Source organism: Aspergillus terreus, genomic scaffold, assembly GCF_000149615.1.
Source record: "Aspergillus terreus NIH2624 scaffold_14 genomic scaffold, whole genome shotgun sequence".
In the NCBI taxonomy this organism is placed as follows: Eukaryota; Fungi; Ascomycota; class Eurotiomycetes; order Eurotiales; family Aspergillaceae; genus Aspergillus; species Aspergillus terreus.
This window is the reverse complement of record NT_165937.1, coordinates 366,320-382,734: the sequence shown is the minus strand read 5'-3', so window position 1 is coordinate 382,734 and position 16,415 is coordinate 366,320. Positions and strand designations below refer to the sequence as shown.

The 16,415-nt window shown below is 49.8% G+C and overlaps 6 protein-coding genes across 6 annotated transcripts; 3 read left to right on the top strand and 3 right to left on the bottom strand.

The window, feature by feature from the left end:
* Positions 1-2,324: 2,324 nt before the first annotated feature.
* ATEG_09141 (phosphotransferase family protein) lies at positions 2,325-3,706 on the bottom strand (the record flags this gene model as incomplete). Its single annotated transcript, XM_001217762.1, has 3 exons — positions 2,325-2,374; positions 2,490-3,131; positions 3,274-3,706. The coding sequence occupies 3 exons, from the start codon at positions 3,704-3,706 to the stop codon at positions 2,325-2,327; spliced, it is 1,125 nt and encodes a 374-aa protein (XP_001217763.1).
* A 1,869-nt stretch (positions 3,707-5,575) lies between these two features.
* On the top strand, positions 5,576-6,177 carry ATEG_09140 (uncharacterized protein; the record flags this gene model as incomplete). The annotated part of the gene is made up of 2 exons (XM_001217761.1): positions 5,576-5,596; positions 5,770-6,177. 2 exons carry the CDS (start codon positions 5,576-5,578, stop codon positions 6,175-6,177), a joined length of 429 nt encoding a protein of 142 aa, XP_001217762.1.
* Positions 6,178-8,669: 2,492 nt separating this feature from the next.
* ATEG_09139 (pyridoxal phosphate-dependent decarboxylase family protein) lies at positions 8,670-10,932 on the bottom strand (the record flags this gene model as incomplete). The annotated part of the gene is made up of 4 exons (XM_001217760.1): positions 8,670-9,275; positions 9,322-9,430; positions 9,492-10,008; positions 10,068-10,932. 4 exons carry the CDS (start codon positions 10,930-10,932, stop codon positions 8,670-8,672), a joined length of 2,097 nt encoding a protein of 698 aa, XP_001217761.1.
* A 1,554-nt stretch (positions 10,933-12,486) lies between these two features.
* Positions 12,487-13,043, top strand: ATEG_09138 (uncharacterized protein; the record flags this gene model as incomplete). Its single annotated transcript, XM_001217759.1, has 2 exons — positions 12,487-12,706; positions 12,754-13,043. The coding sequence occupies 2 exons, from the start codon at positions 12,487-12,489 to the stop codon at positions 13,041-13,043; spliced, it is 510 nt and encodes a 169-aa protein (XP_001217760.1).
* A 347-nt stretch (positions 13,044-13,390) lies between these two features.
* ATEG_09137 (M28 family metallopeptidase) lies at positions 13,391-14,958 on the bottom strand (the record flags this gene model as incomplete). Its single annotated transcript, XM_001217758.1, has 2 exons — positions 13,391-14,821; positions 14,872-14,958. 2 exons carry the CDS (start codon positions 14,956-14,958, stop codon positions 13,391-13,393), a joined length of 1,518 nt encoding a protein of 505 aa, XP_001217759.1.
* Positions 14,959-15,770: 812 nt separating this feature from the next.
* ATEG_09136 (uncharacterized protein) lies at positions 15,771-16,379 on the top strand (the record flags this gene model as incomplete). The annotated part of the gene is made up of 2 exons (XM_001217757.1): positions 15,771-16,199; positions 16,245-16,379. 2 exons carry the CDS (start codon positions 15,771-15,773, stop codon positions 16,377-16,379), a joined length of 564 nt encoding a protein of 187 aa, XP_001217758.1.
* Positions 16,380-16,415: the final 36 nt, after the last annotated feature.

Below are 16,415 nucleotides of genomic sequence, written 5' to 3'. Positions count from 1 at the left end.
TCTATGTTTCTGATCATACTACATATACAATATAAGAAATTGCCGTTGCATCATATATTGCCTGTGCCGAAACCCGATAAGCACGCAAGGTGTGCGCTTGTTGCAGATCATCGGAAAGAATCCGGGAGGGCTGATACAGGTATTTCTGTGCATAATGGCAAAATATGCAACAAAGTCAGCACTTATGGGTGCACTACAAGTCACTTGGGTCTTGATAGGCGATAATGTTCTTCTAATGCATGCTTTGCCAGGAACAAGAAGGTAAAACAAGGTTAAATCCCTCAAGATGGATAAGCATCACCATCACCAACGGACGACTGTCTTGGCGGTAGTCAAGTCAGATGGAACCAATCTGCGCAGTGCCCGTCCTAAACGCTAATATATTCTGTGTTTCAACAGCACCCCTATTATAGAACTAATCGCTTTGCTGGTCAAGGCCCGCAGACGGGTGTACGACTAAACTGACAAAACAGCTGACTTGTGGCAGACAATAGCGCTTGCCTTATCTTATGCATGAACGTCTACGAGGATATATATATCTGCGGGAGACATCAGGTGCGAGCGCCTTTCAGATGGTCAACTGCTCCATATCCGAGTCATGTGAAAGAAAACATGGACCTTCGCCCTTGTCGAAGCATCTAGAATGTCAATTTTAAAAAATTTGTCCCTGGATCTCCGTAATTTTGGAACTACCAATCCATTATAGCTGTTAGGCTGCGACCAAACTCGGAGAATCGACGATCTTGCAATTAATTGCCTCAGGATTGGAGATCGAGTGATATAATACCATGGAAAGCCTGCATATATATGGCGTTCGAGTTTGTTCCTTTGTTTGTGCATTAGCATGTTGGAGATGTTGAGTTTTGCGATTCAATATCTTGATAGAACTTATACAGTACTAGCCATGATACCGTACTGCAATATCTAGTATTCTCAAAGACGTATAGGAAGGAAGCAATGGCAGCGTTGTTGTCGTAGGTCCCTCGTAGATTCTGGCCTCCGTCTCACTTATCAGTTTAAATATTTGGATTCAGACAAGATATCCATTTCAAATCTCATTGACGGATGAGTTGAAAGTCTTGCATGGTCAGGAAAATAGCTTGCAGCTCGTCAATCGATGATATATCGCCTTCATCATATATCTAAAAGCATCTCATGATCGGGAAATGAAAGTATGCTTCCAGACATAGCAGGCAAGAAAGGAGAAATGAAACGGTCATCCAAAACACCGGATGCTCTACATTATCACTTCACCATGGCTGTAGAGCAAACCACCCTAGGTCCAGAACGAGTCCCAATAGTCAGATGTAGCTTCACTTTACAAACCACTGGCATCCACCATTGCGCCTGCCGCCGGACAGTACTCCACAGTGTCTTCGGGAGCATTTCATGGACTCCTCAGCTGGTTGCAGATGTGACCAGTTAATGTAGACATAGTTCCAGCGGTTCCATCGGTAGCAAGACACAGCATTATTAAGCTGAAAAGCGCATTCAGAGCGACCTTAGTTTTATAGTGAGACCAAGCCTCTAATATAACCGACCACCACGCTGTAATTATCCACTAAGTTTTCTACCAACTTCCCCGGAAATTACCACGCAAAAAAACACTACATAAAGTTCAATAGCACAAATAGCAGGGCCTTGGATTGCGCCATGACCCCAGCGGCCCTTGTGCCCTCAACTGGACAACTACGTCCAACGCCTGTGAACCGCAGAAGTCGCAACTGGACCGATAGCGCGAAAGCCAAAGTACTTAACTGGCACGCATAGGAAACTGCTACAGTAATGGACCCAGTTCTATAATACTATGCAGGTACAGTATTGCCCTGTTTGACGACGTAGGAACTGGGTAGCTTCGATCCTTCTGGCGCATTTTTATATCCACAAGGCAACAAACCTATCAAGCGTACTAGATGAACAGTCCGGGATCTTCTCACACATCCCTTCTTAATAGTCGGTTCTTCCATGGCTGAAGGAAGTAATCTAGCGCGCGACGCACGCTTCTCTGTCAGTTCTGGAGAATTAGATCGGACGTACCTCAACGCCAACTATAGCTTTTGCGTGAGGTTTTGCGCTCGACAGATATTCCTAGTGCTTGCCATATCGGTGTTTACTAATGGTGATACTGAGTTGGAACAAGCTTCGACGCAGAGAATGAGGCACGGGTGAGTCTGATAGAGGCTGCAGGCCTTTGTAAGTGACCCGGGGCTTAAAGAAGTGTGATCGGTAGAAAATTGACCTGTCGAAGTTTCAAAATCAACCCAGTGCGCGTTTTACTAGTGTGAGACCTCGCCCATATCTGTTTCCGTCTCTGTCCCTCCCTATTATATTCTGTTGCGGCTGGGACCTTGAGTGCGTCCCAGTGGATCTTTCACTAGACCGCCGCATCAGCAGACATAAAGGCCTTTGAAGACTCAGTTTCGCTATTAAGTTTTATTCCTCCCTCTCCTAAATCCTCTCTAACTCCTCTATAACTCGATCATACGTACCCAATTGTCCAACATTAGTATACGCCCCATATAAATAGGATATAGCCTGGCTCCTCTTGCTACTGAGGCAAGACGAGAGCAGACTATCTTCCAGCTCGGCCGATTTTACCATTTCGATATACTCTCCTCGCTCGTGCCAGGTTTCTCGTACTTCCTCATCCAACGGTTGACCATCTTGGCCGTAATTCTGAGGCAGGTCAAAGGAGACGGGCATCGCTGTAAGGAAATCGGGGAACGCGATGAGCTCCCAGGGAACTGTACATGCTCCTTCCCAGTCGATGATTCCAGTTACATCAAAGCTATTCTCATCTACCATGATGTTACTATGAAGGAAGTCATCATGGTCTAGAGGGAATGGCCCTTCGTTGCACAGGGACAGCCGGCTAGCCATCGCTTTGATCTGCGATGGGAAATTGTCGATAATGGCGATCATCCTTTCTGCCGGAATCGGACCTCTCTGCATCATGCGTGTAATTGTTTCTTTATCCCACTTGAACTTGACGCTATCGGCCCACGCCTCGAAGAATGCAGTTGCTGTATTAAACGGACCCCAATTCCTGGTAAGGGACCACACTCGTATCCACCCTTGTCGTTCTTCACAAGGGTTCCAATTTTTGGGGGTCGTAAGGAAGTCAACTGGACCTATATATTAAGGGGGTAAGGTAAGTATCTAAGTACTAGAGCGAGCCTATAGGCCGGAAGAGGAGACGAACATGAGACTTTGCGACGGAGCGGTAGAAGTTTCGTCGGTGCTCTCTGGGTATAACACCTCGATGGGCCTTACGGCCGCCGAGGGCGTCCATAGCGACAATACCGGGGAGTAGCTCAATCAGCATGAACGCGGCGTTCACCGAATTGTTCTCGTCAACTTGATACGTAAAAACCCGAGGCACTGGTAGGTCGGAATGCTCCTTGATGAATTGCATTGTTGCAATCTCGGTTTTGAGCTTGGTTCTGCTGACAAGGGGGGAGTTGCTCCTTCTAATATGAACCCGGGCCACCCAGCGAGTCTGGTCGGAAAATTCAAGCACCCTGACAATATTGTTGAGCCCGCTCGCAACCTGGTCTAAGGCTATGCACTCCAAATGGCCAGCATGACCTGAAGCAATTCGACACAGCTCATCCCATCGAGTTTGATGGAAACAATCGGCGCTTTGGCTGTCACAACCTTGTAGGAAATCCTGGACGGTAGTCCAAGAACTTGACTCGGTAGACATAACGACAGACTAGAGGTAGGTATCAAAATAGACTTGGCCTTGAGTGGAGTGAGAGTTGAATCCTTGAGATATATCACGGAAAAGGAGGGAGACAGGAAGGGGGAATAAAGGTAGCCAGAAAGAGTACTAGCGGTGTGATTTATCGGCAGGCACCCACTTGGTACGTGCATACTTGGATGAATGAGGGCCAGCATGGAAGTGGCCGGATGGATCAATCGAGACAAAAAGAAATAGTGAAAGACCGGGTCGGGATCCAGCCCGCCAAGACAAGGTACAAGAGACAGAGCGATCGCTATAAAAGAGGGGAAACAGTCTATAGGAGATTGAGTGTCGCGATTCGATTTAACAGAAGTCACTACCCTGTTTTCTTTAGGCCGGTATGTTTCCCTTCCTAGCAAGTTCCTTCCCTCACTATACTTAAGTAGTGAACCCCGCCGCTTGAGCATCACCGAACTCGTCAGTTGGTAGAAACGCTTCTTCTTCGCTTCTTGGACCTGGCGATAAAAAGGGGCCTATTAACAACATTAGCATCATGATCCACGGGCAATCCGAATTAAAGGCTCTATTTACGTCTTCGTCCTTCCTGCGGAGAGTCTCCGCGGCGCGCTTGAAGGGGCACGCCGCTTAGACGTGCCCATTGCCACCACAGTAGTGGCATGGCTTGCGGCGGTGAGGGTTCCAGGATTTTGGCTTCAGATGAAGCCCAAGCATAAGCAACCCCCCCATCTATCACACATGGCAACAGGCGATACTTACCATTGTGGAAAGAAGTTTCGAAACGGTTGCGTAGAAGAAAAGGCGCGCGAAGGGGGCGAGAAGACGACATATATTTTGAAAGGTAGGTCCATAATTCAACGCTAGTCAAAGCAAGAAGCATTCCCATGATGTAGATGCGTAGTTCTGTGGAGGGAAAAGAAGTACGTAGTTTCGATTCTGGGGGCTCCTTGTAGCTGTTTGTGGTTCCGCCGCTTTATTCGCGCACACTTGGCTGTTCCCTCCAAACAGTAAATGGAAATTGGGATATCCTTATAGAGTGCATTCATACAATTCTAATTATATCCCTATTGCCATTTTTAATGTGGTTGCGGATTTTCAATCGGCGTTCGGTGTGGTTTGGATTTCCGACATGTTGGATGTTGGATATTGGATATAGTACCTTGCGTCGGCACGTGGGGTTGAGCTCCACCAACACCCCGGAAACGTCTATTGTCAACACCATCTACATGTTCTATCAGTTGCAGTTTAAAGTACAACGGATTTGGATAGCTTTGCCTTTATTAAGACATAATTATCTCACGCCCATACTTTTATACTTTCCATGATATGGGAGCCTGGATTTAAGCTATACCAACAACCCCGGAACTTAGCCCCACTGATCCACGGTAGCGGATCACCAGTCTCCAGGTATTGCAAATCCGGAGCTACTCAGTCTAGTAGTAAGCTAATTACTGTTGAGCATGCGATATTCAATACCAAGAACCATCAGGGACTCTCGTTCTGAGGAGTGATCGACAGCCTGACTGAATGAATGAATACCAACCTAGGTCTGCAATGGTCTTGCCTCTTTCACCGGTGGTATAGTCGTGACTACCCATTCCAGGTAAACCGTAATTGCCTCGGCCTTCACTTTATCCCTCCTACCTTCCTCCTGCAGTGCCTTCACCATATCCAGTGATTACCTAGAGATTGCTCATGAAGGATCTCCCTTTCATTCATTGACAACGACCGCCATCCTTGTATATATAGATGTCTATTCCCCCTCTTTCTCATCCAATCTTCAACTCCTTTCCCATCATCAGCCAAGCCAACAGCCATATCATCCGCAAGGGGCATCTTCATGACAAGCTCGAGGGATGTCATCTATTCAACATGGCCAGAATAACCATTCTGGTAAGATGCGAAGTCTGTTCAGGCATCTATTGCACACTTTGACGAAAAGGCGGTAAGCTCTGGAAACACCTTGGTCTTTAAGACCGACGGCTCAGCCAAGCACACACTCATGCGCGCACGTATCTCTGTCCGTCCCGTTTTATAGTAACCACTAACAGATAAATCTTGAATAGGGCCGTCTGTACGGCGGTATCCCACCCATCCATGAGCACCGTCACCACCACCATCACCAGCACCAGCACCAGGACAACCGTTTGTCCAGGCCGCGTAGAAATGCGAGGGGGACTCCAAGAAACGATCATTCGACTCTGGAGTTCTTTCAACGGGAAGCCCCTCGGGACTCAAGGGCCAGAGAGAGGGTCACACCTTTTCTCAGAGGACTGATGCTCCCCGCATCGAGGACTCAGTTAGATGGAGAGCGGAACTGGCTTCGGGAGGTACGCGGTCTCAAGAACTTCGCCCTCAGACAAGAACGGCCCTCGAGAAAACCTGGCCATTCGGGACTCGGATGGCAATGCGGACGAAGGAAGTGGGGGTCCTCAGCCTCTACTGTTTTGATCCCCCACGGAATCAAACGATAAGGGATTTTATTGATTTCATAACACAGAAAGTGTGTATAGCTGCCCCGGAGGTGGGACAGTATGGCTTTATCAGAGTTGTATCCAAATGTCCTTGAAGCCTTTATTATGGTAAAATCGCCCCATTGTTGTCGAAAATAGCATTGCTGACATGGTTGTTCAAGCCCAAATCAAAGGTTTCTGAGTGCGTTCTGTCTGGCTTCTGTGTCAAGATGGTAAGTTTGCTAAGTACTGCGTCCTCGCCCCCTTCGCGCGCTTTTTTCTCCCTCCCACCACCTTCTTCATGAAAACAAACACCATCTCCTTCATGACCAAAATCACCATCTCCTTCAACTCCATCTTTCTCCACCCCTTGTCTGTGCCCTGACTGCGTCTTATCTGTGTCCTGTCAGCAAAGATATGGTACGTTTGCCCCATCGCTGTTGAAGAAGCTTTGCTAACATGATACTTGAAGCCGAAATCAGCAAAAGGACCAGAGTGTTGGGAGTGCGGGCATCGTCGAGAATTTTGCCCGCTACTCAATGCCGCGAGGACATTGCAAACACCGAACGAGCAAGTAAGTATTTACCTTCTACTTCTATTTCCATAGATGATAAGGCTAATTATTCTGCTAGGCTCCTTTTTATCGCCGATTTGTTCAGAAGAAGATAAACCAGCGGAAGCGGAAGAGGGAGGCGAAGAAGGGGGGGGAGGAGAAGGGCGCTGGGGCATAAACGTGACGATTGCCCCGTTCTGAACGCCGCTTGAACTCTCCAGACTCCTGATACACAAGTAAGTATTTACCGTCTATTTCTATGGATGATGAGGCTAATGGTTTAGGCGCCTTTCTATAGACAGTTTGTGAACGGCAAGATCGCCGAACGAAAGAAACGACAGCTCAAACAGCGGAAGGCAGAGGCTATGAGGGGACAAGGGGCATAAACGCATCGACTGTCCAGTGTTAAACGCCGCGCGTACAATGCAGACTCCTGATACATAAGTAAGTATTTTCCTTCTACTTCTATTTCTATGGATAATAAGGCTAATAATTCTGCTAGGCTCTTTTTTATCGCGAATTTGTTCGTAAGAAGATTGCCTAACGCAAGCGGAAGCGCGAGGCAAAGAAGGGGGAGGGGGAAAGGGCGCCGCGGCCATCGCCGCGAGTTTTGCCCGGTGCTCAATGCGGCGAGGACACTACAGACGGCGGATAAACAAGTAAGTAATTGCCTTCCACTTCTATTTCCACAATGACAAGGCTAATGATTCCGCTAGGCTCCATTCTATCGCCGTTTTGTCCAGACGAAAATCAACCAGCGGAAGAGGAAGCGGGAGGCGAAGAAGGCCGGATGAGGGGAGGGCGCTGGGGCGGCCCCCGACGCTGAGGAGGCCTTTTGGGGGCGGAGACATGGGCGGAGGAAGTTGATCGGATGGCTGAGAACTAGTCTCAGACATAGAAACGACCGCTAGGCCACCAAAAGTGTGAACACCCTAATGGGGGCCCCATATAGTTGTAATATTGATGGACGACTAGTTTCTCCTTTTTTTCCCTTTTCTTTTTCATTTCGAAAACTCCAGCACATTGCCCGGACGCCGGACTCCGGAACGGAACCGCTTCTCCGCTTCTGCTGTCGCAAGAATGGTACCTCATACCGGCATTCCTTGCGACTGGAGATAAGACCACCAGGGGAGCAGACTTCTACCAATTAACCGCATATTAGCCTACAGGTGAAGGAGAAAGAGGACTGCCAAATAAAGCTTCTTCATTATGCGGGGTTCTGAGGGACAAGGGCCTTAATCTAAGACAAGACCCGATCGCTGTTTCACCGGACCAATCATGCATTCCTCCACCCGCCATCGACGGTCGAGTCTGGTTCTTCCCCGAGTCAGACGTTGCGAATGGATGGGACTCGCCCCCTGGTAATGGCACGGAGGTGTGGTACCAGATAGATTTTGGAGAAGCGGTTCAGACCGGTCGTGCGGAGATTGCGTTTTTCGCAAATAGTACGCAGGGATTCGCCGTTCCAAAGCATTATCGCATTGAGACTAATGGGTCTGGATCGTGGGCTGAGGTGTCGACGATGAATGCGCCGCGTGCAGTCTCCAACGGCATTACCCATGTTAGCTGGGATCCAGCAAAGATCAGTCAGATCAGGCTGGTATTTTCTCCATCACAGGGTCAGAAAGTACGGCTGGTAGAGTTCAAGGTGTTTGCGGAGTAATCAAAATTCGGTCAGTATCACCCCAGCCAGAGGTGGATGGACGAACAGGTCTGTCAAACTACGTCTACAGCCATATATTACACTCCCCATACCACCAAGGAACTCTACTTGTCCAAATGCAACGTACTTTAGACCTCACGGACTTGTCAGCGGAAACAAAGAGAATATTAATTGACTAGTCAAACACCAACCCAAGCACAAAATTACAACGCAATCTAAGTCTATCGATAGACAGTCTGACTCACGCCTTTCATACAATCATGTAAAACAGTCACAATTATCCACCGCATAACCTGTTCAGTCATCATAGAAGTGTCGACACTCCTCGACTTCCTCCTCCACAATCTGCCGAAAGGTCTCCATCATGTTCTGAAACTGGGCTCCCTGGGCCGCAAAAGGGCTCATCACCACGTTGCGCAACACAAAGAGGTCTTCGTGGTTCGGCCGAAGCTGAAGCCGCTGCTTGAACTTCAGCGCACAGGTCCCATATCTCTCAACCGAAAACTCAGTGGACGTAAGATACAGTGGGATCTTGGAAGGATCCTGGTTGGGAGAGTTGACGGATAGCCGCTTCACCACGCGTCGCATGAGCCGGTTAGCCAAGTCTGTCTTCTCGTTGATGTCGCCATTGCGATGCTTCCAGTTGATAGCGAAGGTGTTGATGTTCAGGTCGGAGCCTAGTTGGCGGAGGAACGGCATGGTGCGCTTATGCTTGGGCTTCCACGCGTCAGCTGCAGCGATGTCGTCGTAGGTCTTTCCCAGAATCTCCTTGCGGATGCGAAGCTTGTCTTTTTCGAGGTCGTGGGGCATGAAGTTGTCCTTGGTTTCGGAGGGTAGCATCTCGAAAGGAACGAGGATGAAGCTGTCGCTGGGTTTGGAGAACGTCGCCCACACGGCGGATTGCTATTACCGTTAGCTTTGCTTGCAATGTCAGAGAGGGTGAACTTACCATAGCGCGGTTGAACGATACTTGCCTGAGGATCGAGCCGTACCCGTCGTAGTTGAGGCCGATGGCTTCGTGGGCCAGCCAGCATGCCATAGCTGCAGCGCCTGGTTTACTGCGAGATGTCAGTCATCGATCAAAATTGTAAGTAGGGTGAGAGCTAAGTCACGACTTACCTTCCTTCAAGTCCATAGATTCCCATTCCTCCATCAGAACCCTGCGAAAGATAGGGGCTGGTCCAAGAAACCAGGTTCTTCATCCGCCCGTCACGATAAACCAAGCAACCAGCAGGATAGGGAATGTAACCCGATTTGTGGGGATCGACGGTGATGGAGTCGGCATACTTCAGTGCAGCGAGGTCTTCAGCGGTCTCAGGCTTCAGATTGAGTCCATGAGAAGTGCCCTTGTGATAGCCGGACGGAACCATGCATGCGAAGTATCCACCCCAGGCAGCATCGGCGTGGATCAGGAAGGAAAGTCCCTTTGCTTGGAACCGCTTTCGCATAGCAATGATTTCTGCCAGTCTGTCCACGGAGCCTTCTTCAGTTGTTCCAATGATGGGGACCACGGTGTAGACGGGTTGGTGGTTGTCGAGGCAGTCCTGGAGGTGGTTTTCAAGCGCTTCAAGGTCAATGCGCGCCCGAGTGTCGATGTCAATGCCGACGACATGGTTGGAGCCGATGCCGAGGATAGCTAAGGCTTTGTTAGCAAGGATACAATATGGAAATCAACGGGGGGAAACAATGACTTACCTGCTCCCTTCATCCACGAGTAATGGTGAGTCTTGGCCAACACAAACTGCGAGGTCTTGTCGATTCCGAAATAGCGCTCCAACTCTTCCTTGCCTGTACACTGGATGTTGTATTGCCAGAGCACCTCATCCAGAAACTCCTTGGGAAGCTTGTAACCATTCAACAAGACGCAGGGGATGTCTAAGAGAGTCTCAGAGCGTAGATTGAGCAGCTCCCAAACAGACATATCGCTGACACACTTCACAACCCCCTCACAAGTCTCAATGCTGAAGCTGTCCTTGAGGAAGCCGAGCTTTCCCTCGTCGATCGCACGTCTCAAAGCCAAAGGAAAGAACTTCAAGTTCCGCGCAACCCACATGGCCTCGATATTAGCCACGGTGCCACCAGAGGTAATGTGGCCCCAGCCAACAGCCCCGTTCTCGGGGTCGAGGTTGTAACCGAAAAGCTCGCAGAACTGTTCGCCCACTTCGCGTTCGATGCGGGTGGTCCAGGGTGAGACTTCAGTGGTAACGTTGTTTGGGTTCCACATCATGCCCATGAAGTAACCAAGCATGGCCGGCATGGCAAGGTCAGGGCACATGTGAGCGCCATAGCGAGGAGACCAGAACGGAATGGAGTGTCTGCTCAGCATCTGGACGCCATTGCGAATGGCAACAGACAGACGCTCAGTCGTCTCCTGGAAGTCGTGAGAGGACTTGGTCTCGTCGGTGATCATGGCGCTGTCCTTGTGGGTGTGGGCGTATCGGAGTCGTGCTGCCTGCAGCTCATCGAGGATCGAGGTGATTGCTTGTTTGAAGAAGTCCATGTTCTCTGCATGGGGGCCAAGGAAGAAGGCGCTGATGCCTTCTGGAGTGAGGGATGCCATCTTGGTGGTGTGCTGTGATGGTGAGTTGAGGTAGTATGGAAGTACAGATAGATGTAGAAAGCCAATGGGATTGGAGTATGTTGGAGATGGTGGAGATGCAAGATGGTGAGGCAGATCGAGAGGTTTTATACTCGCGTGCGAAGTGAGCTATACGGATGACTCCGATAGATCACAGTTATTCACTTCTCATGGGCATCTGGCACAATAAGATACCTGGCATCCCATTGTTCGTTATCATGGGAAGTTCCGAGATATGCCTCTATTCACGAAGAAAATATCACTCCATTCACGTCTAGATATGACAATGAACCACATATGGAGCCCATTGTCCTAAAGCAGGCAAGTTAAAGCCACTTCGTTCGCTACGCGATGGGATAGGGAACTTCCTTATATTATTACATCCCGGTTGATAAACCATATTCTTTGCCTACTATTACTTACTATACCCGCGGTGTAACACATATAGGGCCACTCCACTAGTTAGGTGGAGCGTTGCCTTTCAGTCCCACTCTTTGTGCTTCTACGCGTGCTATGATAGATTACCGGCGGAATTTGTCCTTGCGCCCCTCGAGTTCATTGTTCGATTTCGTACCACTGGAAAATGTCAATATCGGGATGCTCCTTATGGACATATCCGTTGCTGTAGTTATCAGGTCCTGGCAAACCATACACCGCAGCGATTGGAACTAGATCCCCCGAAGTCAGTGTACCCATATGCGGGTGCCTACGCACGCCGTTCGCGCGATAATAATGCGTTCGTCGAGACACGCTTTCCAAGGACACACTTATGCACCCCTTCGTCGATCCTTAACCTTATTGCGCTACTACACAGATGTCTGAAACGGTTCGCGCGGGTCGGTGGTCAGCAAAGTTCGGACTGTCGTGGGATATGCAGCGCTAGATATGACCGTTCTGCGCGATGTCCAGAGACATCAGCCCTAATTCTCCGTGGTTACTCCGTGCTTCTGGCATTTCTCTGAGCTAAGCGGATATAACTACTGGAAATAGTCTTCCATCGCTAAGACATTTGTAGATCAAGTTGCAGCCATTTCTCCACATGCCACTCTTAGTGCTTTCTTCCATGATCTTGTTGCATGGCCGTGCGTGTCCTGTGCTCTATGATAACATTGCCTCTTATAGGGAGCGACGCTGTGAAGATAAAATATCGGGTCTTTTAATTACACGTGGCACTTGATCTCAATCCAACTTGTCTGATTGTTATCATGGTGGAAATGATATCCGTACCACTGTTGATGGTTAATATATATGAATGACGTCATCTCATATATGGCTACCCAGCACGCTCCCATGCATGCAATCGCGCCACTCACGAGATCAGATCGTGCTCCCCAATATATTGGTTTTACAACATCTGTCTATCAGGCTGCTATTCTTGCAGTCAGAAGGATGGCCGTTAAGCCATCGACGTCATGCCACGTGCTCCGATACAGTTTGCACTCCATACATAAGAGCGTTGCACACGTTCAAAACTGTTCAGTTTATCACACCTATTTCACCTCCTGATTCAATAACTATCATCAAAGCTACGCTACAATGGATTCCGCCAATAAACCTTCTGGGGGATCACTCCCCGATGACCATACCCGGCAGATCTACGAACGCCTTCCCGAAGACCAGAAGCAGAAGCAAACCTACACAGAGTGGCTGAAAGAATTCTACAACGACCAATATCAAAAATGGATGCCCTGGATTGAAGATATGTATCTCAGGTGGTTCGGGAAAGGCGACAACAAAGCGTCCTATGTTACAAAAGGTAGTCTTCTCGGTCATCTCTCTTCTGATCGTCACTAACCTGGCTAGATACGCTGTCGAAGTCGAAAGTCACCGGTGTCAACCAGGTCGATCAACTCCAAGGCGACGTCCATAACCTCGTTGGTAACCAGCTCGGTGAGAGGGGACTTCTCGCCCCCGTTGGAGATGGGCTCTCGAAGCATGGGGTAAATCGGGCTGAGCGTGGAGGGAAGGATGAGGATGGGTCGTATGGAGGGAAGATGGCACCCATCACGGACAAGGGGATTGAGGCTGCGAAGAATGTGGGCAGTTCAGTTGCTGCAGGGGCGAAGACTGTTGGGGGTGCTTTTACGCGTTAGGATGCACTATGTATGATGGCTTCTTCATGTTAAGTGTATTATTTCACAATTTAGCACACGCGGAAACAAGTGGAAGATGGCTCCTCACATCAATCTCACAATTACTTCGATCCAAAAGCCAGGTCTATTATGGGTCTTGGACACTCGTATATGGACCGGTCGCCCGGATCTGTAATATATATCTCTTCTATATCTCAAGCAGAGTGACAACAACCCGGGCAAAGTGTCTGGTTTTAGCTTCCATGATTTGAATTTGACGTACTGTGGAATCCATCTGGCATGGAAGGATATATTTCTCTTTCAGTAAGATAGGTCCATACAGATAAATCTCCCACTACACAACCCCCTTACAGCTCAACCCGCGTGTGCCAGCAACCAGTTCCACCGCTATGAGAATGGGGCTTGGCCGCTCTCCGATGGGCAGCTGCCCGTCGGCTGGCAGATCGCGTCTGAATCGACATTGTGGCGTTTCGTGGAGGAATACTCTCGAGACTGTTGGCATAGGTAGCCACCGCAAATGCCGTAGCCTTGGAGTTGATGAGGAAAGCCTCCTCGGAGAGGTTTGTCATGTTATCTCCGGCCGCATGGTAGTTAGGGTCATAAGCGACGCCCGCTTGGCCGCCGAACATGGCGACCTGCTCCTCGGTCTTGATCTGCTCCGCGCCCGTGAACAGTCCGCCCGCGGGGATGCCGTTGAGAATAAAGGCCTCGTAATCGGACCGGCCGTCGAATGCAGTCGGGATGTACGACAAGCCACGGGACTTATAGTAGTCCTCGAAGAGATGCTCAATCTCGGCGGAGCCAGCGGGTCCAGTCATGTTGAAGGTCGAGCCATCACCGTCGTAGATCATGAGAGCATAGTTCGGCGAGGCGATCATGTCGAAATTCAAGTACAATTTGATCTTATCCTTTTCCGCGGCAGAGAGACTGTTGACATAGAACTCACTGCCCAGAAGGCCGAATTCTTCGGCAGTCCAGAAAGCCCAGGTGACGGAGTTCTTGAGGGAGTATTTCGTGAGTGCTTTGGCGATGACCAGGTTGCTAATGATCCCAGAGCCATCGTCATTGACACCAGGTCCCTGGTTGACAGCATCGCTGTGTCCACCGATGACAATCACGTTGTTGGGATCTCCTCCTTTGGACTTGGCGATCACGTTGTGGGTGGTGCGGTTCTCCATCTGGCTGTTGATGTACAGGTCGACGGTCAAGGGTCCAGCCTGGGCAAGGCTGACGAGGTTCTGTCCGTCCGCAAGACTGATACCCACGATCGGAGCATACGGTCCCAGCTCACTGGTCGCGGCACCGAGGGTACCGCTAAGCGAACCATCCACATTGTTGTAGACGATAGCAGCGGCAGCATTCGCAGCAGCTGCATAGACCGACTTCTCACCGAAGGTACAGCTACCACGTTGGATAAGGGCGATCTTGCCGGCGACATCTGCAGGATAGTCGGCGGCAGTGCAGCCGAGACCCGGGACAACGACGACCTCAGCAGTGGTCTCTTTAAGACTGGGGGAATATGTCATGGTGGTGGCATCGATTGCCTCGCCATCCACAGTGAGGCTCTGCTCAGCATTGCTCCAGAGGTGGACTTGGGGCTGCTTGTACACATCATAGTAGCCGGTTTTCTTGAGCTCGTTGTAAATCCAGTTGACCGTATCCTGGTGAGCTTTTCCGCCGAAGACGCGATTCCTTTCCGGATATGCGTAAGCAAAGTCTTCAAGTTTCTGGGATCCTTTTAAGAGATCCTTGAGCTTGATGTCCTTTGTGAATTTGTTCTTTGAATTCGGATTAGTCGTGTGATACAATGAAGGAGAGTGGGGCGTACAGGATCAAGCTTCCTCCCATGGTTGCCCAGGCCTTCTCCCAGGGCAAGGGTTAGGCATGAGGCTAGAAGGAGAGACCTCATAATCATAACTAAGAATGAGAATGGACGAATAATAGGTATAGATGCTCGTTTGTGAGAGAGAAAAGGGAGAATGACGGTCGAAAGAGGCCTTTCTGAGATCGTCGGTCATCCTAGACTTTATAGAGAAGGAAAGCCAGTACGACGGCTGGCACCCTCGCTACTGCCCTCCAATTCTCCCTTTTCCCCTCAAATGACACCACCAATAATCGGGGCCATCGGAGCAAGAGACCAGGCCTTGCCTTCTGTTCCGCCTGAAGTAACATCGGGAGAACAATGCTAAGAAACTGGCGCCGCTTGGCAAAGATAACAGCCAAGGGAAAGCCGCCGGTAATCATCGGGCATGGGCTGTGGCTGGCGGACGGTTACAGCCAAGAGTCCAGCACGTATTGTTGACATTGCGATATGCAGGGAGGATGGGGTAGTGGCAAACCGCCGATAGTAGGACGGTCAATAGATGATAGAGGGGGTGATTGGGATTTTGACTAGACCTGGTCTGGTTCCTGCATCCAACTCGGTTCTAGACTCTTATCGGTGGAAGATGCCATATCCCGGTTTCCTTTTGCTCGAGATCAACGAGGGTAGACAGATGCCAGTCCAATCGAGTGACCAAAGTGATAGAAACAAAGAGAAAGAACCCTCACTCGCGCTTGATGAGTGACACAAGATCGACCTGCCACCGCCCTTTCTTAACGCGCGGCAATGCACCATCTCTCGTAGGCACCAACCACCGCATAATTTACATTCCGATCAACTTCCATCATCCGTGCAAATCTCTGTCTTGTAGATACTGGGCCAAAGCTATCCGATAGTACATCTTCATGTCCTCGTCAGCCATCCCCGGCGGTGCTCCTCCTCCTCCGCCTCCCCCGCCGATAGCCAAGAACACCGCTAGTTCATCAGCCCCCACACCACCCGATGTCCATCCCAACGGCCCTCAAGGTGGCTTTCTGGTCGAACTGCTCGTCTACAATGGCGCGCCATTCAAAGATCACTGGGCGTACTTCATTCATCCGAGCAAAAGATCCGAACTCGGCGTACTGATGGAAGCTGCCGGTGACGTGAGAAACGGCTTCAAAATTGAAATCGAGCGCAGCCACGATCTCGCAACAAATCCCCCTACTAAACGGATTCCGCTACAGTGGGTCGGTCATGAGTTATTTGGCGGTGATACTCCCGGCCCAAGCTTCGAGACTAGCGCATGTAAGGTGGAAGCTCCGGGGAAGACGCTCAATGCGGTTGATGATATAGTAAGACGGCTGCCTGGTGTCGGGAGAAGTCACTGACTTGAATAGGCTGCTCCTACCGGTCGAAAGGTCAAGCTGAGGAACTGCCAGACGTGGATTGTCGAGTCGGCGGATCAGTTGGTCGAAGATGGGATATTCAGGCCCGAGGTTGCGGGTTACCTGCATGCAATTGAGCAGTTGTAATCGACCCTTTCCTGTGTATTCACTACATCCGACATA